The sequence below is a fragment of the Sylvia atricapilla genome, chromosome 2 (genome assembly GCF_009819655.1).
Source record: "Sylvia atricapilla isolate bSylAtr1 chromosome 2, bSylAtr1.pri, whole genome shotgun sequence".
In the NCBI taxonomy this organism is placed as follows: domain Eukaryota; kingdom Metazoa; phylum Chordata; class Aves; order Passeriformes; family Sylviidae; genus Sylvia; species Sylvia atricapilla.
This window is the reverse complement of record NC_089141.1, coordinates 39,283,791-39,302,554: the sequence shown is the minus strand read 5'-3', so window position 1 is coordinate 39,302,554 and position 18,764 is coordinate 39,283,791. Positions and strand designations below refer to the sequence as shown.

The window sequence follows — 18,764 nt, the reverse complement described above, 5'->3', positions numbered from 1 at the left end:
GAAGGATTATTCACTTTCTCTTCAGTCTTTGTAGCCCAGCTGATAACATTAGAAGTCATATGAACAGAACAAAATGTATTGTTTTATTTCTGTATAATTCAACAGCCTTCAGAGGAAGGTTTAAGGGTAGTATAAGAAAAGTTACTATATTTTGAGAAAATAATGTGTAGTCTCATAAAGACTCATCTGTTTCATTTTTTTTTGTTACTTATTTGCCTGTATAAGAAGCCTATTAAATTTTATCCTTCATGAACAAAGAACAGACTTGGTTGTCTATTATTTTTATTAAATTCAGTGTAGATCAGTCTCAATAATATTCAAAGATAAGAAATTGTAGAATTGAAAATTTATTTGATCATATACTTTATAAAACCTAAGAAAATATTACAAAATAATAAAAATAAATTGCAGCAAATCAAAGGCTCTAATTAAGAAGTTAATTTATGTTAATCCTGTTCTCACAGGCTGTTATAGGTACTATTTCTATAATATCAACCCTCAGTAGCAATGCTATTGAATCATATTTTCTTGTGTAAGCCAGTGCTACTGAATGACAATTAAACCAAAAATTATTTTAGTAGTATATAAATCTAAATTTGATAGTGTTGTGTTCTGCTTTTTTTAGCAGAAATGGCCTACAAATATAACACAACATTTACAAGCAAAGATAATATTTCGTACTAGAAAAATTTATATTAAAAAATAAAAACTGGGGGTATATATCCCCTGCACATACGAAGTCAAAGCACAAGATCTCAAGGTGATGTCAAAAGAGCTTCTTAGATTTAGAATAAAATAGTCCCTCTCTCGAAGCAAATAGTGGTGAGTACTTATGGGGCAGTGAAAATGTTAAATGGGAGATGAGGGGTAAGAAGGTGGTTGATTTTAGAGGAAAGAGAGCTAAAGGGTAATTTACAGACCACGGAAAATGAAGGTAAAAATAGGATGAAGTTTCTAATGCAATATTTTTAGTCTGTGCCTTTTTGCATCCTGCCCAATTTTTAGTTGCTAGACACAGTTTTGAAATTCACTTTGTGAATTTGTCATGAGCAGGAAGACGAGAGCTCAAAATGAAGTGATTCCTCTGTGAGAAATCTGCCCCATGCTTATGTGAGAGAACATTTCCTCTGCCTGAGGGAGTGCAGCAATTGCTCCATTCCAGCTACACCAGGAGGACACGTCTGGTGACAGCTGCTCTTGTCTTCCTTCAGGCACAAAGCAGGCCTTCAGTCATTAGGAATTGGGGTGTTTTGTCCATAAAATCATCTGTCTTTTTCTTTTTACCTTTAAATAAGTTTACCTCTATTTGCTAATTACTGTACTATGTTAAAGTTCTGTACCCCTCCCCAGGGTCTTGCTACAGGTGTGGTGTGTAATTGTAGCCCATACCATTAGTAAGACAGATTTGCTCAGCCAGGAATTTAATTCCCAATACATGTTTAGTGTACCTGCAGTTCTGTAAGGTCTCCTAGTAACCCATGCAGATATGGAACAGGACTCCTAGGAGTCCACCAGTTCCCAAAGGCCCACAGAGTCTACACAGTATTTGGGGACTTTTGTTGGCATGGTCAAGTCCAACCCTCACATGCTGTAGTCTGCTAAAAGTCCATCAAGAGTCAAAGACAGGATATGGACCATTTGCCCCACGATTTTCACTCAGGCTGAGTAACAATTCAGTTTTATTGGCTCTGTGTAAGGATTGAGCCTGAAGAGTAATGGCACAACTCTTCTGCCTGAACAGTTCTCCAGTGACATTAAGGTGCTTAAAAATTTCCAGCTGGCTTCCAATGATCAGTCTAGAAGCTACATGTCCCCTCTAGGTTCTGGATCACAGCCACCAGTGTGGCCCTCTTTTTAGAGATCTGTCATATGTTTTTAAATGGATTTATTTGTTTGTCTCAAAGGTTCAAAGCTACAAGGAATGACCATGGTGCTACAGTCTGATTATATTCATGCATATGTCACAAAAGACAAACACTCTTCAGGGCTTTTGCACCAAACATGTTTTCTCATGGCACTAGAATACATTTTTGGAAAACATGTTTTGGCTGATATGAAATCAATTTTATAGAAAAATCAAGAACTATGGGCAGATTTGATATGAACTTGGAGAAGTAGTTTTCTTGCTCCCCACCGTAGCTGGCTATCAAATCCCCAAGCTGTCTGCCATGTAGCAGTGAAAGATAGAGACAATAAAGCAGCTAGGTTAAGATCAGCTGCATCTAACTTTATGCATTTATTATTTAAGCTTTACTCTACAGAGAGCAGAAATACATATCTCTGGAGAGTGATACAACCAACTATCTTAAATTTAACAGGGTCATCTGACTTCTACAATGTCTTCATTCAAGCTAGAGAAGTTGAAACTTCTAATTTAGACTGCATTTTTAGTTTCAGCTAACATTAGTGTTTGCTCAGAAGATATTTGAGTGACAAATTATGGAGATCTACATCACAGAAAACACTACCAGGGTTTTGCAACATGGCCATCTATACGACACAGGAGCCAGTTCCCACTGCCCAAGAGAGAGAGACAGGAAAAGGTTCACAAGTGATGTTTCACAAACATGTCTACAGCTGGCCTTGGGGTCTGGGAAAAGAAGAAGCTGTATAAGCAGCTTCTGGTTGTGGTTTCCTAATGCTTATCTTTGACATTTATTAGAGTTGGTGGGTGCTAAACTACCTCATGACTTCTTTTCTCCTCTTAGAAGGCAGCAGCAATGTGACCCTATTTTAACCCAGAAAGTTCACAGCCTATCCTCATCACATCAGTAGTACTGGTGATGTTACACAGAGCATCCCAGGAACCAGAAATTGTGCTGCAACATGGTGATGATCTTAGCACTAGACCAGAAGGGCCTTGACATTCCTAGTTTTTCACAACATGGGTGTCTGTTAGGTGGCTACCTAAACGTGCAATATATCAACAAAAATCTAATCAATATGGTCAAATACATACAGAACTGAATGAGACCCATACAATGCAATGATAATAATCAAGAGATGGGTTTGATTATATTTTTTTAAGTAGCTGAGAAACGCCTTTAACAATGAGTTTAACAATGAGGCTATTGGCATGAAAAAAATTCATCATTAATGCCTCCAGTTGAAGAAAAGTTGGCTGGAAGGGACAGCAAAAAAAGCCAAAAAATTGAAGCATGAATTTTCTGAATAAGCCATGGTCCAACATGAAGGCATTTCTTTCAACAGTTTTGCAAAAGTTGAGTACATGCTGTGAGAGCTTCTCTGAGGTGCCAAACAAATACCTTCCTCTCTCTTTGCTGCCAGTGGAAGAGGAAGGTGCTTGGCTGGAACAGTGTGAAATCCCATAATTTGTCATAGCCTGTGTGACTCTTGAAACTTCCCTTATTTTGAATTACTTAAGACAGGAAATAATCATATCCCCTGTGGCTAATGTGGTTAAACTGAAAAAACCCTTTAGTGATGAAATGGCAGATAGAAAGATTAGATAAACAGATAGATGGATGGATAGATAGACAGATAGATTGATTGAGATAGATGCAGACACAGATATAAGATTATTCCCATTCTTTAGGCTCAATTTATAAGGTAAATTTGATCTCATTTATGTATATCTTGGATTCAACCAGAATAATTTAAAAGAAACACCTGTTTCAAAAAGTTGCCAGAAAAAGGTTGGTAGGGAATTGGCTTTTTCACCCATTTCCCAAAATATTCTGCCTCATTTTGTGAATCAATTTGAAAAGAAAATATTTTGCTTACAGTATTCTCTCCCAAAATTTGTTTGGTTTGGTTTTTTATGGGACATTCATGCACATTTCCCATTTTCTAGGCTGAGAATATAGAATACCCCTACATTTGGCAGCTCCATTTCACAGAGGTGTGTTGGGACAACTTACAAAGTTTTGCATTTGTCCACCACTTAATCTAGCATGGAATTGATCAGGTTTGTCAAAGTCAGTGTAAAATAACTAAAATTGAGTGCCAGTTTTGGAAGCATTGTCAAGCAGCTTAGACATGTTCAAATCCCAACTGACTTTGGATGACTGTGAAATCGGATGGGCTCAATTATGTTTTATTGTGTCAGTCTGCACAGTGTTATAGCTTGTGTGGAGGGAATCAGAGCATGATGAGCTCTGAGTCAGTCTACAGCTGACTCTCCAAAGCACCCCATAACCATACAAACTTGGACAGAAAGCAGACAGCTCTCCTACCAGCGCAGGGATGAGAGTGAAAATGAAGGTTCTTTTACTTTGGCTTGTAACATGCACAGCTGTTTCTAGTGCTCTTCCCATCCACCCAGAGAAAGACAACGAAGAAGATGCAAAGCGTGTACAGGTAACTGCATTGTCCATATCTGGGATCTACTGAGCCCTCTATTTTTACTATTCTGTGTGTTCCAGTTGCACTGCAGCTTGCTGCCTTTCTCAGACAATGCTATTGCATAGAACTCTGTTGCCTGAGCTTTACTAAAGTAGGATAAATCTGTACGAACTGGAAATGTCAAGTAAATAAGAGTCAGGACAATGTTGTCTGTTTCTGTTAAGCTATGATCCTCAGGAAAACATCTGTTGTGCTCCAAAATCACAGGCAGAAGGTTTTGCCAGTGACCTACACAACATCACTCCTAAGGTATTTATTTGTTCAAGAAACAGATGAAAATGTGAAACATGTCGCTTTTCTTTTCACTAGAACTATTTGAATAAATTCTATGCTGTTGAGCCAGATCCAGATCAGCTTGGATGGAAAATAAATGCTGAATCCACAACTGAAAAACTTCAGAAAATGCAGCAGTTTTTTGGTTTGAAAGTGACTGGAAAACTGGATAATGAGACATTGGAAATTATGAAGACACCCAGGTGTGGAGTTCCTGATGTGGGTCTCTATGGTTTCACTCTGCCTGGTTGGAAAAAAACCAGACTGACATACAGGTAGTATTTCAGTAATCACTTTTTGAGTTTAAATTTTAAGTTTGTGGGTATCAAAATTTGTTATATTTAAATATAACTTCTATAGAAATTGTTTCCTCTTGAAAATGCAAAAATGTTTTTCTCTCCACAGCTGCTAGCTATGCATAGTCCTGAGAGGAATTTCTGAAAATCAAGCTGAATATTTTTCATTTACTGGTTCAGCCATAGTATGCTGCCTGTCATGTATCACTCCTGACAAATATTCTGAAAGCCAAACAGAAACATCAATTGCAACAGTTTAGTAGTCACAGAAAGCTGAGGAGGTGACTTTCCTCATGCTCAAGTGACCACCTCCTCACTAAGCCCCATTTTAAGAGAAAACTGATAACATGTACACAACTGTTGTTATGAAAAAGACATATTGGACAGTTGCACATAGTCAAGTATACTCAGTTTTCACATATCAAACATACTCAACCCAAGCAGAATCTTGGGAACTATTTGTTTACAGGTTACATTGTTTCTTTCATATTTTCTGTTCATCTTCTTAACCATATTAGGGAGTTTTTTTTCCCTGCAAATACTAAATATTATACTTGAATTCTCATAATTGTAGAATTGTTAACTACACACCAGATATGAGCAAGGAGGATGTGGATAAAGCAATTGAGAAGGCATTTAAAGTGTGGAGTGTTGTCACCCCGCTGATTTTCACTCGCATTCAAAAGGGAATAGCAGATATAATGATTGCTTTTGGGACCACAGGTAATATGAATACTGCATACAGTGATAAAATTAATGGATAGATTTTTCAGTAGTCATAACCTAAGCTTAGTGTTGTATCAATTTCACATTCTTTAGTCCATGGACATTGCCCTCGCTATTTTGATGGGCCCCTTGGAGTTCTTGCTCATGCCTTTCCACCTGGCAGTGGTCTAGGCGGTGATGTGCACTTTGATGAAGATGAAGACTGGACCACAGGCTCAGCTGGTATGTTCAAAAAAGGTTTCTAAAGAGTCATGCAGATGAATAAATTCCATTCTGATTTATTTAAGTGAAGTAAGAGACTGAGATGAAACACTGCTTTAACCATAAGAGCAGTTTGAGGATGATACAGGCCATCCTGGGGTACTTACAATGACATAGATGTAAACTCACCTTGATCTACTCTGATCCTTATTTAGCCCTGATAAAAATACCAATAGGACAATCCTTTTCAGGTGGGAATGCCGCAGACACTCTTACCTGGGGGCTGGTGGTAGCCCAGAGTTTCACAACCCTTGATAAAAGCTTTCTCTTTTCCCCTCCTGGTGCACACCAGGCCTGGCACGACCGTGACCTGTGCTTTGCAGCAGCCCCCAGAGGACATCCCCACCACCTAAAAATCAGTACAGCCACCAGTGATAACGAAAAGTCTGCACTTAAAACTCCAGGATATGTTCAAGAATAGGCAGCAGAGAGGGGAGCACTGAGTGCCCAACCTCAATCCATCTGGAACATGTCTGTTCTGCCCAGACCAGCAGTACAGCACCTACTGCCTCTAGCAGGTCTGTCAGTACACGGGCACATTGCCTTCTGGTACTTTAGATCCTTTTCTCATCCACTTTTTGAGATGGAAAGCTGCAACAACAGAATCGAGATCAGAAAGAGTGAGGCACTAATGAACAGAAAGGTGCTGAAAAGTCATTGCAGAGGGAGGAGAGTGTAGGTTTATTGTGATGGGAAAAAAAGAAAGGGTGAGGGCTGGACATGTCGCGTGATCAAATGTAATGTTTTCCCCATGCTGGTACTGAATGGGTCAACCATAGTTCTTCTGCTGCTCCTCAGCAGCACAGCTCCAGCAGCCAAACACTGCAGAACCCGTAGCACTTGGAAGACTCATGAGAGGGGAGGACTGACTGGAAATATGAGTGGAAAAAATGAGGCTTTATTTTGTTTGAGTTTTTGAGAAATTAATGTCGTGGCTTCAGCCAGCCTTTCTTGGGCAATCTATGACTAGTCCTCTCCTCTGCCACAGACTTGTGATCTTCATTAAATTTGTTGACATTTCTGGATCTTGGTCTGCAGGGCAGATGATCATTCTTCCCTAATTCAGAAAGGCATGTTACTTGGAGGGATCCATATTGAAGGAAATTCCATTTTTATTTATTTATTTATTTATTGTGTTAACATATTTCACAGGGAATAAGCATGCAGAAGCATAATATTTTTTAAAATTATTTTGTTTGGCAAATCTCCAAAGAATTCATATGATTTAAAGTCCCAATGGTAGAAAAGTAAAGCATTCTGCTAACATTCTATTTTTCCTTTTCTGTTCATGATCTCACCTTTCTTTCTCAGGTTAGTAGGAGGGAGAGTGACACACAGAGTGACACTAATATCTGCAGTGAGCACAGAGTGTATCCTCCTGCCTTGCCCTAGAGAGCTGTTAATTTGATCTGACTCACTATCTAATTTGTTTTACCTCAGCCAGGAAACCCTTCCAGGACATTCCAAAGGGCTGCACCCACACTCACCCCAAGATATCTACTCATGACACACACACATTTTCAGTAGCTAACAGAAAGCAAGAGGGTCAAAAGTCTCTCCTTGCCAGTGGGTGAAGATCACAGTCTTGTCCTATACAAAAAACACGTTCACTGGCCAGCCACTGCACCCACACCCTGGCCCAGGGATAAATCATAGTGCATTCTCTAGTGAAGGTCAATATATTGTATGAAAACTGCCACTGAGCAATAGCCCTACTGTGATCATATCAGCCATTAACTGAGTAAAATTTGACTGATCTATTCTCTCTATCCATTTCTTAAGGGTTCAACTTGTTCCTTGTTGCTGCTCATGAGTTTGGCCATGCCCTGGGTCTCTCCCATTCTAATGATCAGAGGGCGCTCATGTTCCCCAATTATGCCTACATCAGCCCCAGTGAGTTTCCCCTCTCTCCAGATGATATAAGTGGCATTCAGTCCATTTATGGTGAGTAAAATAAACTGCTTTAAAAAAAAAAAGCAAGCAGGGGATAAATAATCTATTTCACAAAGTTTCACCATAAACTTAATCATATCTGCATCGTATTTTTGAAAAACAAAGTGTGGAAACCTTAATATTTCTACAATTTGGTATATTCTTTCCAAAATATCTCCCTCAGGATCCCCACCAAATGCCCCAGATGAAAAGCCAACTATCTCTACCTCACCTAAAACCTGTGGCTCCCAGATGTCTTTCGATGCTATAACTACACTCCGACGAGAAGTCATTTTTCTAAAGGGCAGGTAAATACTGGTATTACATTTGTCTGAGTGGTGTTTACTTTTTCTTGATTTATACAAAGACTGAATACTTTTGTGGTTCACATGTTTACAGGATTTACAATGAGACAAATTGATTTCAATTCATGGAAATAAAAGTTTTATCAGGTGTTAGCTACATTAATATTTTCACATGATCCCCTGAAAAAACACACTTCATTTTTTTCAAGAAAACATCTCAATCCCAATGAGACTTTATTCCCAAACGTATAGGTGGTGACACTGAGTAGTGACTTGACTTAATGATGCAAATATTTTCAGAGAATCACATAAAGATTTGGTCTGGAAGGTAACTTGAAGATCATGTAGTTCCAAGCAGGGACATTTCCCACTAGACCAGGTTGCTCAGAGCCTCATCCAACCTGGCCTTGAACATTTAATTAAGTGTTTTAATAATTCTGCTTATCTAAATAACTAACCAACTAAGAAATAAGTATGCTTGACAATACAGTTGAGCTTCTCTTCCAATCACCTCTGCAAGCCCAAAATTACCTGGGGAATTTATCTGCTGAAGACATCACAATAAGTCCTACCTGGGCTCCTACAACCCTCTTACTATACAGTACAGGAACAAGGTGAAATATTCAGCTGCTTATAACTAATCCCATTTATCAATCAGTATCAGTGAAATGCCAGAATGAAGATAGAATTTAAAAAAATAAATAAACAACACTCTAGCACAGGGAGTTATTTCCTTCTTGACACATCAAGCCAGGTAGCTCCACTGACAAGAAAGAGCTTGTAAGTCACAATGTTGTTACACATATAGAAGTTTCTGTGGTTTGTTATGTACTACAAAAACTGTTTCATATTTAAATCAGGCACTTATGGCGGCTATATCCTGATAACTCAGAAGCTGAACGGGAATTAATTTCTGTCTTTTGGCCAAATCTGACTCCTGGCATTGAAGCTGCATATGAGAACACAAAAGATCAGATCCTACTTTTCAAAGGTGAAGTGTGGGATTTTCTTTAATTTTTTTTCTTAATTTAATTATGTGGGAAGCAGAGATGTGTGCATAAAATTCAGTTTTCAAATAAATAAAATAAAAACTCAGAATATTTCATCTAGTTTTCCTACAACCGATAACAAAAGAATGCATTTTATAATTTACTGTCTGAAAAAGAGTAGTGAAACTAAATATTTTAATTTCTCTTAACAGGCAACAAATTCTGGGTTATCAGTGGATATCAGGTGTTGCTTGGTTATCCAAAGAATATCAACACTCTGGGCTTCCCTAAAGGTGTCAAGAAAGTTGATGCAGCTGTCTGTAATAAAAACACAGGGAAGACAGACTTTTTCATAGGTGACAAATACTGGAGGTAAGAAGAATTGACAAATGTTTTCCTATTAAGGACTCTGACATAATCTGGATAAAAATTAAAGTGTTTGTGTGATAAAAGAGAAAGTAGACCTTTTAGGTAATTGTATGTAACTAGATAATTCTAGTAATCCTACTTTTCATAGAAGTGTTTCTTTGACTCCTGTGTTGGGAGAAGAGTATAGTTTTGTCTTTTGAGATCTTAAGGATGTCCTGAATTAGACATTCAATATATGGACATGCTTGATACATTATGCCTAGAAGCTGAAAAAAAAAATCAGCATCTAGAGAACAAATACAAAAGTGTCTCTAAAAATTAAAGATCAAAGCTAACCTACTTCAGTAGAATGCTGGCTGTGATGACTTGTAGAGGATTTCTCTGGTTTCTGAAAAGTCCTAGATTATTTTATCCCTTTCAAAAAAAGGAAAGTGGGAGTTTCTTTCCTCTCTTAGACTGGTTAGAGCAGGTTTTTCAACACGTGCCCTCTAAATCCTATTCATTCCCAAACTGGTATGAATGAGTCCTGACACGCAGAGAGAAGGCAGGTGGAAGAAAGAAGTCATCTTTGGGAAGCTGAAAGATTCCTTCTATGTGCAAGGACAATGGCTGCAAAGGTCTACTTCAGGCAACCAAGGCAAGCCTGGGTCACACAGATTTTATTGTGACTAATTGTGGGGTTCCTCAGTGATACAGTGTCAGCTGGATTTTGAGATTCCTGTGGTTTCCTGTTTTTTAGTCTTGATTAATTTGGGTAGAGTATTTACAATATCTTATTGTTATTTTACTGCCTTGGTCACAAGACAATAGCATGCAAGAAAACCACAACATGCATTTCTTACCTAGTAACTCATTCTCTCAGTCTCATGTGCCTGGTAAAAATATTTCTTGTATCCAAGGAGAAGTAAAACAAAGGCTTTGTTTGCTTGTTTTGTTGTTTTTTGGCTTGGGTTTTTTTGGTTTTTTGTTGTTTTGTTTTTTTTTTTTTTTTCCTGAGAGGGTTTCTCAAATCTGGAAGAACATTTTAAGTTCTCCTTTCAACTCCCTTAATTTAGCCCCATCTCATAAAAATTGCCCTAGCTTAGTTAAGAACTTGATTGTATTAGAAATAAGCTAGTTTCCTTGCTTCCACCTAAATATGTCAGCTAGTAGAAGACTATGTACAATACCTTATCAAAGTCTGAGAGGAGTCAAAAGTCATGCTATAAATATGTGCTATAGCAGAAATGAATCTGTCCAGTTTCCATGCATTGTCTGTCACACTCTTATCATGAGAGGAGGTAAATCCTATCCCTGGAGTCAAAATTGTGGGTCTTCCTTCTATTTTTCTCACTCAGCATGCTTCTTTGGAGCTGTACCTGCCTTTACCAGCAATAAAGTAACTTCATGGAAAACAAAATGCATCCTGCAGCCATTTGTGCAAGTAAATAAAAGAAATTTCTTTTGCAACCCCAGTGAAATCAACTAAATTGCAGATGGTGGGCACCTTTAAAAAGCTGCTTAACTCTGTGCAGAATTGAAGCCTAAACTCTGGAAAATTGTATGTCTCCCTTCATATGATACAGGTTTGATGAAAACAGCCAGTCCATGGAAAAGGGTTATCCTAGACTGACAGTCAATGAATTTCCAGGAATTAGTCAGAGGGTTGATGCTGTTTTTCAACAGAAAGGTAAATGAAATGAGCTTTTAAGTAAAATCAGTTTAGTTCTAAAGATCTTAAGTTCTGAAATTATGATGTCATTATTGCTGCATCCTGCAAAAGACAGAAATTAAGAGATGCTATTCTGTGTGTACAAAGGTGATTTGTCAACATGAAGCCATTTCTTGTGCCCATAACATGATGCTTTACTTTTTAATTTCCAGGATTATTCTACTTCTTCCATGGATCGAAACAGTGGGAGTTTGACCCTATTGCTAAAAAGGTTATCAGAGAAATGAAGAGTAACAGCTGGTTTAACTGTTAGTATCATAAAACTTTCTTACATTCAACAAAAGACAATAAATACCGTTCCAGAGATCTCAGAAATGGTTTGTATGTAGACTGCTCTACAGAATAGGCAACAGGACTATTTTTCATAAATGCTTTTAACGTATTTTAATAAATTAACGTCAGCTCAAATTTTATTTCCAAAGACTAGAACAAAATTGCATTTTTCCTGTAAGTGGAAATCATACAAAATAATTTATTACTTTATTCTCTAGATGGTTTGGGGATTTTTTTAATATTACGCCAATAAACAGTTTTAGGTTGATGGTACCTGTTTTCTGCTTCATCTGTTGAAGGCATTCTACATTTCCGAGGTGTGAAAGACTGCACGTTAATATGCTAATATCTCTCCAGCAGACAATGTTTGCGCTTTGCTACTTTTCTCTCTAAAGAGCAAGCTTCTTTTCTCTCCACTGGCAAGATATAGGCTTTTATTAGTTAGTTACTCTTGTGCATTCTGCAGAAGATGCATTCTCCTGCATCTTGTTCTTTTCTTTGGCTGATGCAGCCTTGTCCTTTTCATATCACAACAGTACTTTGCCACCAAAATGACCCTGAAGTCCCAATGTCTAAATAGATTATCTCCCCTGATAATCACCCTGATCAGTCTTTATGGCATAACAATTAACATTTCATCAGTGTCCACCTTTTCTGAAGCTATGAATTACATCCTTCACAAATCAGCCCTGCCCAGTTCAAAAATAGATTCAACTACCATGTCATGAAGAACAGCCTTTGCTCTGCTATACAAACCTTGTGCTTTACACACATCTGACATTTATTGCATGTTGCCATGCAAACTCCTCACAAAATCAGGCAAAATCTATAGAGTCACAGTCTTATCTTCTCCAGGTACTTCTTTTACATTTGGTTCTGGAAACAGGCCCAGAACACCCTGCCAAATTGTTGGCCATGCTGCATGCATGGCTGGGGATATCTGAGAACCTGCTCTCAGTACTGGTTTGTCCTGCTGTTCCCTGCTTCTCACATATTTGTCTGTTTTACAAACCTCTCACATGCTTTAGTAAAAAGTTTCTTTTTTGCTGTGTATTTTTATAGCAATGCAATGACTCCAGCATGAACCTTGTCCCCCTGATTTGCTGTAAACAGCAGCAGTACCACCGTGTTGCTGCTATTGCTGTGAGAAACCCACTGGCTTTGTTCCCACCAGGAAATCGAAGTAAAGGGTGAAATATGATGTTTCACTAATCTACAAGTCCACAAGTGAGCATCATCACCATTTAGATCCCTAAAAAATTTAAATTTAAAGTGGGATGGCATGGTCGACATTTGAGGGAGATTCATCTGACTGCTTTAGCTTACTGTCTAGATATATGAGTTAGGAAAGATCCCTGTACTGAAAGAAGATGAAGAAATTTTCCACAACATATCTTATCTTATCTTATCTTATCTTATCTTATCTTATCTTATCTTATCTTATCTTATCGCCTATGCTGGGGCAAACCAGCATCTTCAGCCTGCAGAGAAAACATCTCTTTACAAGGGAAGGTTACCCAACTAGCTTAGAGTAGCTAACTTTCAGACAGATAAGGCTGGGTGGAATTAATAGCACCTTTGATGGGTATCTCTCAGCTTTTATTCAGAATAAAACATCCTATATTTCTCCTATATGATGTTTGCTTTTTTGACAAGTTACAACAGCAGCTTTTTTTTTTCACCACAACCAGTGACAAAGTTGTCTGAAGGCACCTGCTTGCACTGCCACTGTGGAGTGATTGTGATATCCCACATAGAAAGAGCAGAGCATGCTGGAGGCAGGTGGGATAGAGACAGTTCCTTACCTATTTCCATATTTTCAGACTCCTTAAACTCTTCTCCAGCATTCAATGAAATTGATGGCTGTGTAGTAGAAAGCACAGCTTAACAGCACAGTCACAGAAGCTGCCAAGTTACACCCAAGTGTTTATGCTCAAAGGCAAGATTACTCTTTCACACACAGTCTGTATTACTGTGTGATACTAACAGTGTGTAATACTATTGCAATTTTAACTCAACAAAACGTTTAATCATTGAGTCATAAAGGAGGTTATTCAGTTCTTTGCAGCACATAGACAAGTTCCACTGTCTTCAGATGTATTAACAAATATCATAGTTACCCTGTGCTCCATCTTTCCTCAGGTGAAACATTTTTTCATCATTTATATAAATCCCTGTTCCTAAGGTAAGTTAATCTTAAACAGTGAAATGTAGTTAATGAAGTTTTCTGACTGGCAGCTCTGGCATTCTGTTAAACCAGTGCGGGGTTCATGTTCACAGGTCACCTGTGAAAATGAACAAGACAATCAGTATTGCTTTTTCTTTATTAGCAAAGAAGGCCTAAAAAGTCATTTGCAACACAGAAAGACTTGACTTCTGATTAGGGGTAATGCTTGGTCACTCAGTTTTCCCTCTGTGTCATTTCATTGGAGAAGTAGGAACCAGAATAGGAGTGTCAGAACAGAAGACAAGAGTGCTTACTGGTGGTCCTATCCTTCCATCTCTACCAGGAGCCTGGACAACATACCTTGCACCTCACCATATCCTCCCACAACCCTAAAGACTTCCCAGTACCTCTCCTCCTCTCTTATGCCTCCTATAGCTCCTCATAATGCATGTCCCCATACTATATTTAGGTGTCTAGCTGAGTAATGCTGTGTAGTTATCTGTGGGGTGACCGGCCACCGGCCCCACACCCTGCCCCAGGGACAAATCATCTGTCTTCCCATCCACAGGGATTTTTCTCCTCTGGCCAGCTGCTATTTTCCATGAAACCAGAGTAGGAACTGCGGAATTTCAGTTTGGCTTGGAAAAATCAGCCAGTACCTTCAGTTGCTGTGGGACCAGATGGACGCAGAGACACACAGAAAACAGGATCCCATGTGGTCACACTGAAACAATTTTCTCAGTGTTTTTACTAAACATTCTTGTTGCTTTCCACTGCAGATTTCCATTCAGTTTTATAATATTGTGTTCCCCCTACTGTTCACAACAGGAGTTTGAGAGGGCAGACAAGGAATAGTGGAAATTGCATAGAAAAACAAGGGCACAGCTAATCTACAATTGTCTTTCCAGTTGTTTCATATCACTAAGAAAAATGGTCATTTGTTAATGGTCATTTGTTTCTCATTCAAATAATGTTTTTCAACAGCTGTTTTTCAAATTAATTATAAGATCCTAAGATGATGAGACTGAACTGAAATGAGGAAATTATTCATCCTAATGTAATGCGTTACTGAGGCCCACAAACTATAGCATTCCTGGTAGATTGTCCTGAAAAGTCCTGCTCACTTCTTTGCCTACAGGAACCCAATCTCCTGACAATGGCATGGGCGTTTCAGCTAACAGAGTGGGGCAAGAACTATGTATGATCAAATACTTGCTAGAGCAGAGCTGAAAAGCCACATCTTACCCTTTGAAGTATGCAATTCTCCCTTGTTCTCTCAGGTGATAGACTGATATCCCAAAAGCCTGGAGAAAACTGATACTGAAGTTTTTAAGGGTTTGGTACCTTAAATGAAGAAAAAGGACAAGCATGGGAATGTACAAATGTATATGTATAATGTATAAAGAAAGAACCTCATAACTTCATGTCCCTTGCTGCAAATTGCCCAAATCCCAGTAACAGGAAAGGAAGGTGCAAGGCTGTGTTTAAGTGCTGGTAGGCAACATGCTCTTTAAACACCTTGTGAAGTTTGAACCTTTTTGAACACTGGTCCATCAGATATGCCAGAGTCATACCCAAAACAGAGAACTGAAACCCAGAATAGACATTGCAGGTGCTGAAGCAAGGACACCAACAAGAACTGCAGATGAGTGGCACAGTGGGGATGAGGGGGCTGGCCAAAGCAGGGAGAGCACTTTTGTGAGGTCTACACACACAGGCAAAGAGCCTTGAAGGGTGAACACTTTTAATGACAGCCATCTCAGTGACCTTACTGAGTGTATCTCATACATGTACTTTGCAGACAGGACCCAGAGGTATGAAATGTGGGTTTTGTGGTTCTGGCTGTAAATTAGACTTTCTCATGGTCTGTCTGCATTCATCAGCTTGGGATAAGAGATATCTGTTGGATTTTTCCTCAGGCATCCCAGACTTCATGTGTTTTTATGGTCTGTAAGCACTGTATCTTGCTAACTTTGGGCAAGTTAGTGGACATAGATCCACGTGTGTGTTTGTGTGCTCCTTAAAGTACCTTGTCCCCATATATGTGCATGTGGGTCTGCCCAGGCTCTGTAGGGCTCTGCAGCCTGCAGGGGCTAAAGGAGCAGGGAAGGTGTAGGAATGCCTTCTCCGTGTGATAGGAACTGGTGCTGCTGGTGGAACCAAGGATAGTACAACCTCCACGTTAATGAGCAGCACAAGGTTACAAACAATCAGATAAAAATCCAACATAGGCTCCTAAACACTAGGTCTGCTTTTGGGGTGGGTAACTCAACCTCTGGATATTGTGGCTGTGGGCTATCTCTTTGACCTTGTACGGATGAAGATGGTGGTTACTTCTGGAGCATTTGCTGCAGATACGGGAGGTTAGCACTGGCCCCCAAAGAAAATGCTGCTTCCTGCAACAGACTGGAGTCATGAACAGCCTAACAATTCCCATGGACACAGCCCGCAGGGACTTGCCAGCACTGCCCACTGCCCCTGCTTTGCGTCCCCTGGTCTGGGAGAGGGGGTTCACCGCTGCTGCCCCAAGGTCACCGCTGTCACCCAGGGCTCACAGCTGCCACCCCATGGCCACAGAAGCCACCCAGCGGCTACAGCCGGCACGCCAAAGTCACAAGTGTCACCACCAGCAAGATGTCCCCCAGGGCTCACAGCTGGCAGCTCGCGGTCACCGCTGCCACCTAGCGCTCACAGCTGGCTCCTCGCGCTCACAGCTGGCACTCCGCAGTCACAGCTGGCACCCCGCGCTCACAGCCGCCCCAGCATCGGGGCCGGCTTGGCTACCCACAGCTCAGCTCCTCAGATGCTCAATTTAAGTTGTGCGGTTGCTTGGCTCAGGATTTTTTAAGTAGAAGTCTGCAGAAACGTATTTTATAGAGAGAAAAGCATGCGAGGAGAAGCACTTAGATTTGAAAATGAAAAAATGTTTTGTTAAATCTATTAATAGGGTGATTTAAACTGAATAAGCTGAGCTGTGTGCTTGCCATATTGGTGGTGATTCAAAATCACCAAAGGGAAAATATAGAGAAAAGCACGGAGAGGGTACTAGAAACTATGTTCTGAAGGTCTGAGTTCCCTAAATTATCAGCAACTATTATAGGAGCTGGTAAAAGATGTTCTGCCCTTGACCGAAAGGGTTGCAGTGGTTAGGATGATAAATTTAAAATGCAGGTGTTTTCAAAAAATAAATACTTACAGACATATGGGAAATGTCATTATTAAACACAGCAACTTGGTAATAAAGATGAAAAATATATAGTTTACAAAAAGCAATGAAAAGCATTTTTTGAATGTGTGCCCATATATGTAATACAGATATATAGGCATATATTTACCTCTAGCTATGTTTCAGGCTATCACCATTCCTTTGATAACTACTGGTTTTGATTTTCACCAAAGATTATAAAGGACATGATATGCACAGTCAATATAGGAACTCTTTAAATCATGATACAATTTCTAGTTTGGTAATATTTTCAGCTGAACAGTGCATTTATCCCTTCATACTACTGTGAACAGAATTAGTGTGATCAGACCAGGCTTTTAGCGTAAAATAAATTCACTTAGTGTAAGGAAGTAAGGCAAGTTTACACTGATCTCAGAAGTAGACCAAACAGGTACAGGTATGTTCTGGAGCAAAATTCTGCAAGTCAAGAACTGTTTGTTTATTGAGATGTACAGAGTATGGAAGGAGAATGATTATTAGTAACGATGTCTTTTTGATTTCTAAACATGATAAACACTTTCCTCATTTCCAGGAACACAGTGCAGCCTGTGTACATTGTGAGCCAGAGGACAGGATTTACTACAGAAGAAGGTGCTGGTTCAGCAAAGCGCTCAAGCTCTTGACAAAATTCTAACATGCATTTAAGTAACACTACTTTTGAAATCTTTGCACAGTCACAACCCTAATGGGACATCTGTGCTCATTAAGACCATAGAAATGTACTGCCCCAGCAAAGTTCACACAAAGCATGACCACTCCTCAACCACTTGGCTGAAGAAAAGTACATTCACACCAGTACATCCAAAGTGATCTGTGTGTAAATGAGAAGGGACCCCTCACGTTCCTTCTCCTTACAGTCCCCTTGACTCTCCTTTTCACAGCTCCACCTTGCAAACTTTTCTACCTCTGTCTCTGGTTTTGCAAAGATTATTTTCAGGTGCAGATTATTGGCCATAATTTTGGGAATCAGTGCTATCAAAAAGGCAGAGGTGTACACAAAATGCAAATTGCACAAAGGGAGATACAGAGGTCTTTCCTCCATCCATGAATATGCTGTGAGATACCTTTGCAGACATTGCATTTCTGTAAGAATTTGGCAACACTGTGAAATGGAAGTTTGAGGCATCTAAGTATGTGATTTTTCACCTATATCCTTGTTTCTGGTGTCTTCCTAACTAGATCTGAGCCTTTAAAGATGCTTGACTATCAGGAAAAGTCTCTGCAGTTTGGGATGAATTTGACCGTTATTATGCCAGTCTTAAAGCTTTAAAGTGAGGGTGAAACAAAATGCTTGTGGAAAAAAAATATTCTGATCTTAAAGAACATACTACCAACAGGCAGGAATAAAGATCTTATGTATTAGAGCATCTATCTGAGGAAAGGACAAAGGAACTATGGTCTCGAACACAAGAATGATTTTGAAGCCAGCTTCTTCATTATATTCACCTGCCTTGCATGTTTTTAGATTGTGGGGCACTCTGTGGCCGAAATCCCGGTAAGAGCTGTCCACATCTCATGGAGACATCTGAGCTCAGACCAATGAATGGTCCTTTGGACACTTTCAAACCATGCAGCCAAAGGCAACTGTTTTAGCACCAGAAGTCAGCCCAAGTCAGCTACTGAGTACTTTCACCATACTGTCTTCATACTAATAAACTAATAACTCAGTTTGCATTGCCAGACTTTTCTAATAATCATATGTTCATCTAGATTGTTTTTAATCATCATTTCATACGTTAAAAATTGTAACATTTGTATTGGAAAATACTCAATTTTTTTCAATCAAAATATTGACACAGCAATGAGCAACATCTGCTTGAATTTTTCTGGTTTTTTAAGATTTCTTTCACATGTATTATATCCAAAAGAGA

General features: G+C 39.2%; 1 protein-coding gene and 1 long non-coding RNA gene across 2 annotated transcripts in view; both read left to right on the top strand.

Moving 5' to 3' along the window:
• Positions 1-18,764, top strand: part of LOC136357581 (uncharacterized) — a 391,604-nt gene that overhangs the window by 192,663 nt on the left and 180,177 nt on the right. The gene's annotated exons all lie outside the window — the stretch shown is intronic.
• On the top strand, positions 4,204-11,510 carry LOC136374121 (matrix metalloproteinase-27-like). The gene is made up of 10 exons (XM_066339309.1): positions 4,204-4,320; positions 4,675-4,913; positions 5,509-5,657; positions 5,754-5,882; positions 7,704-7,865; positions 8,038-8,161; positions 9,019-9,149; positions 9,360-9,519; positions 11,082-11,185; positions 11,380-11,510. The coding sequence occupies exons 1-10, from the start codon at positions 4,207-4,209 to the stop codon at positions 11,478-11,480; spliced, it is 1,413 nt and encodes a 470-aa protein (XP_066195406.1). The 5' UTR covers positions 4,204-4,206; the 3' UTR covers positions 11,481-11,510.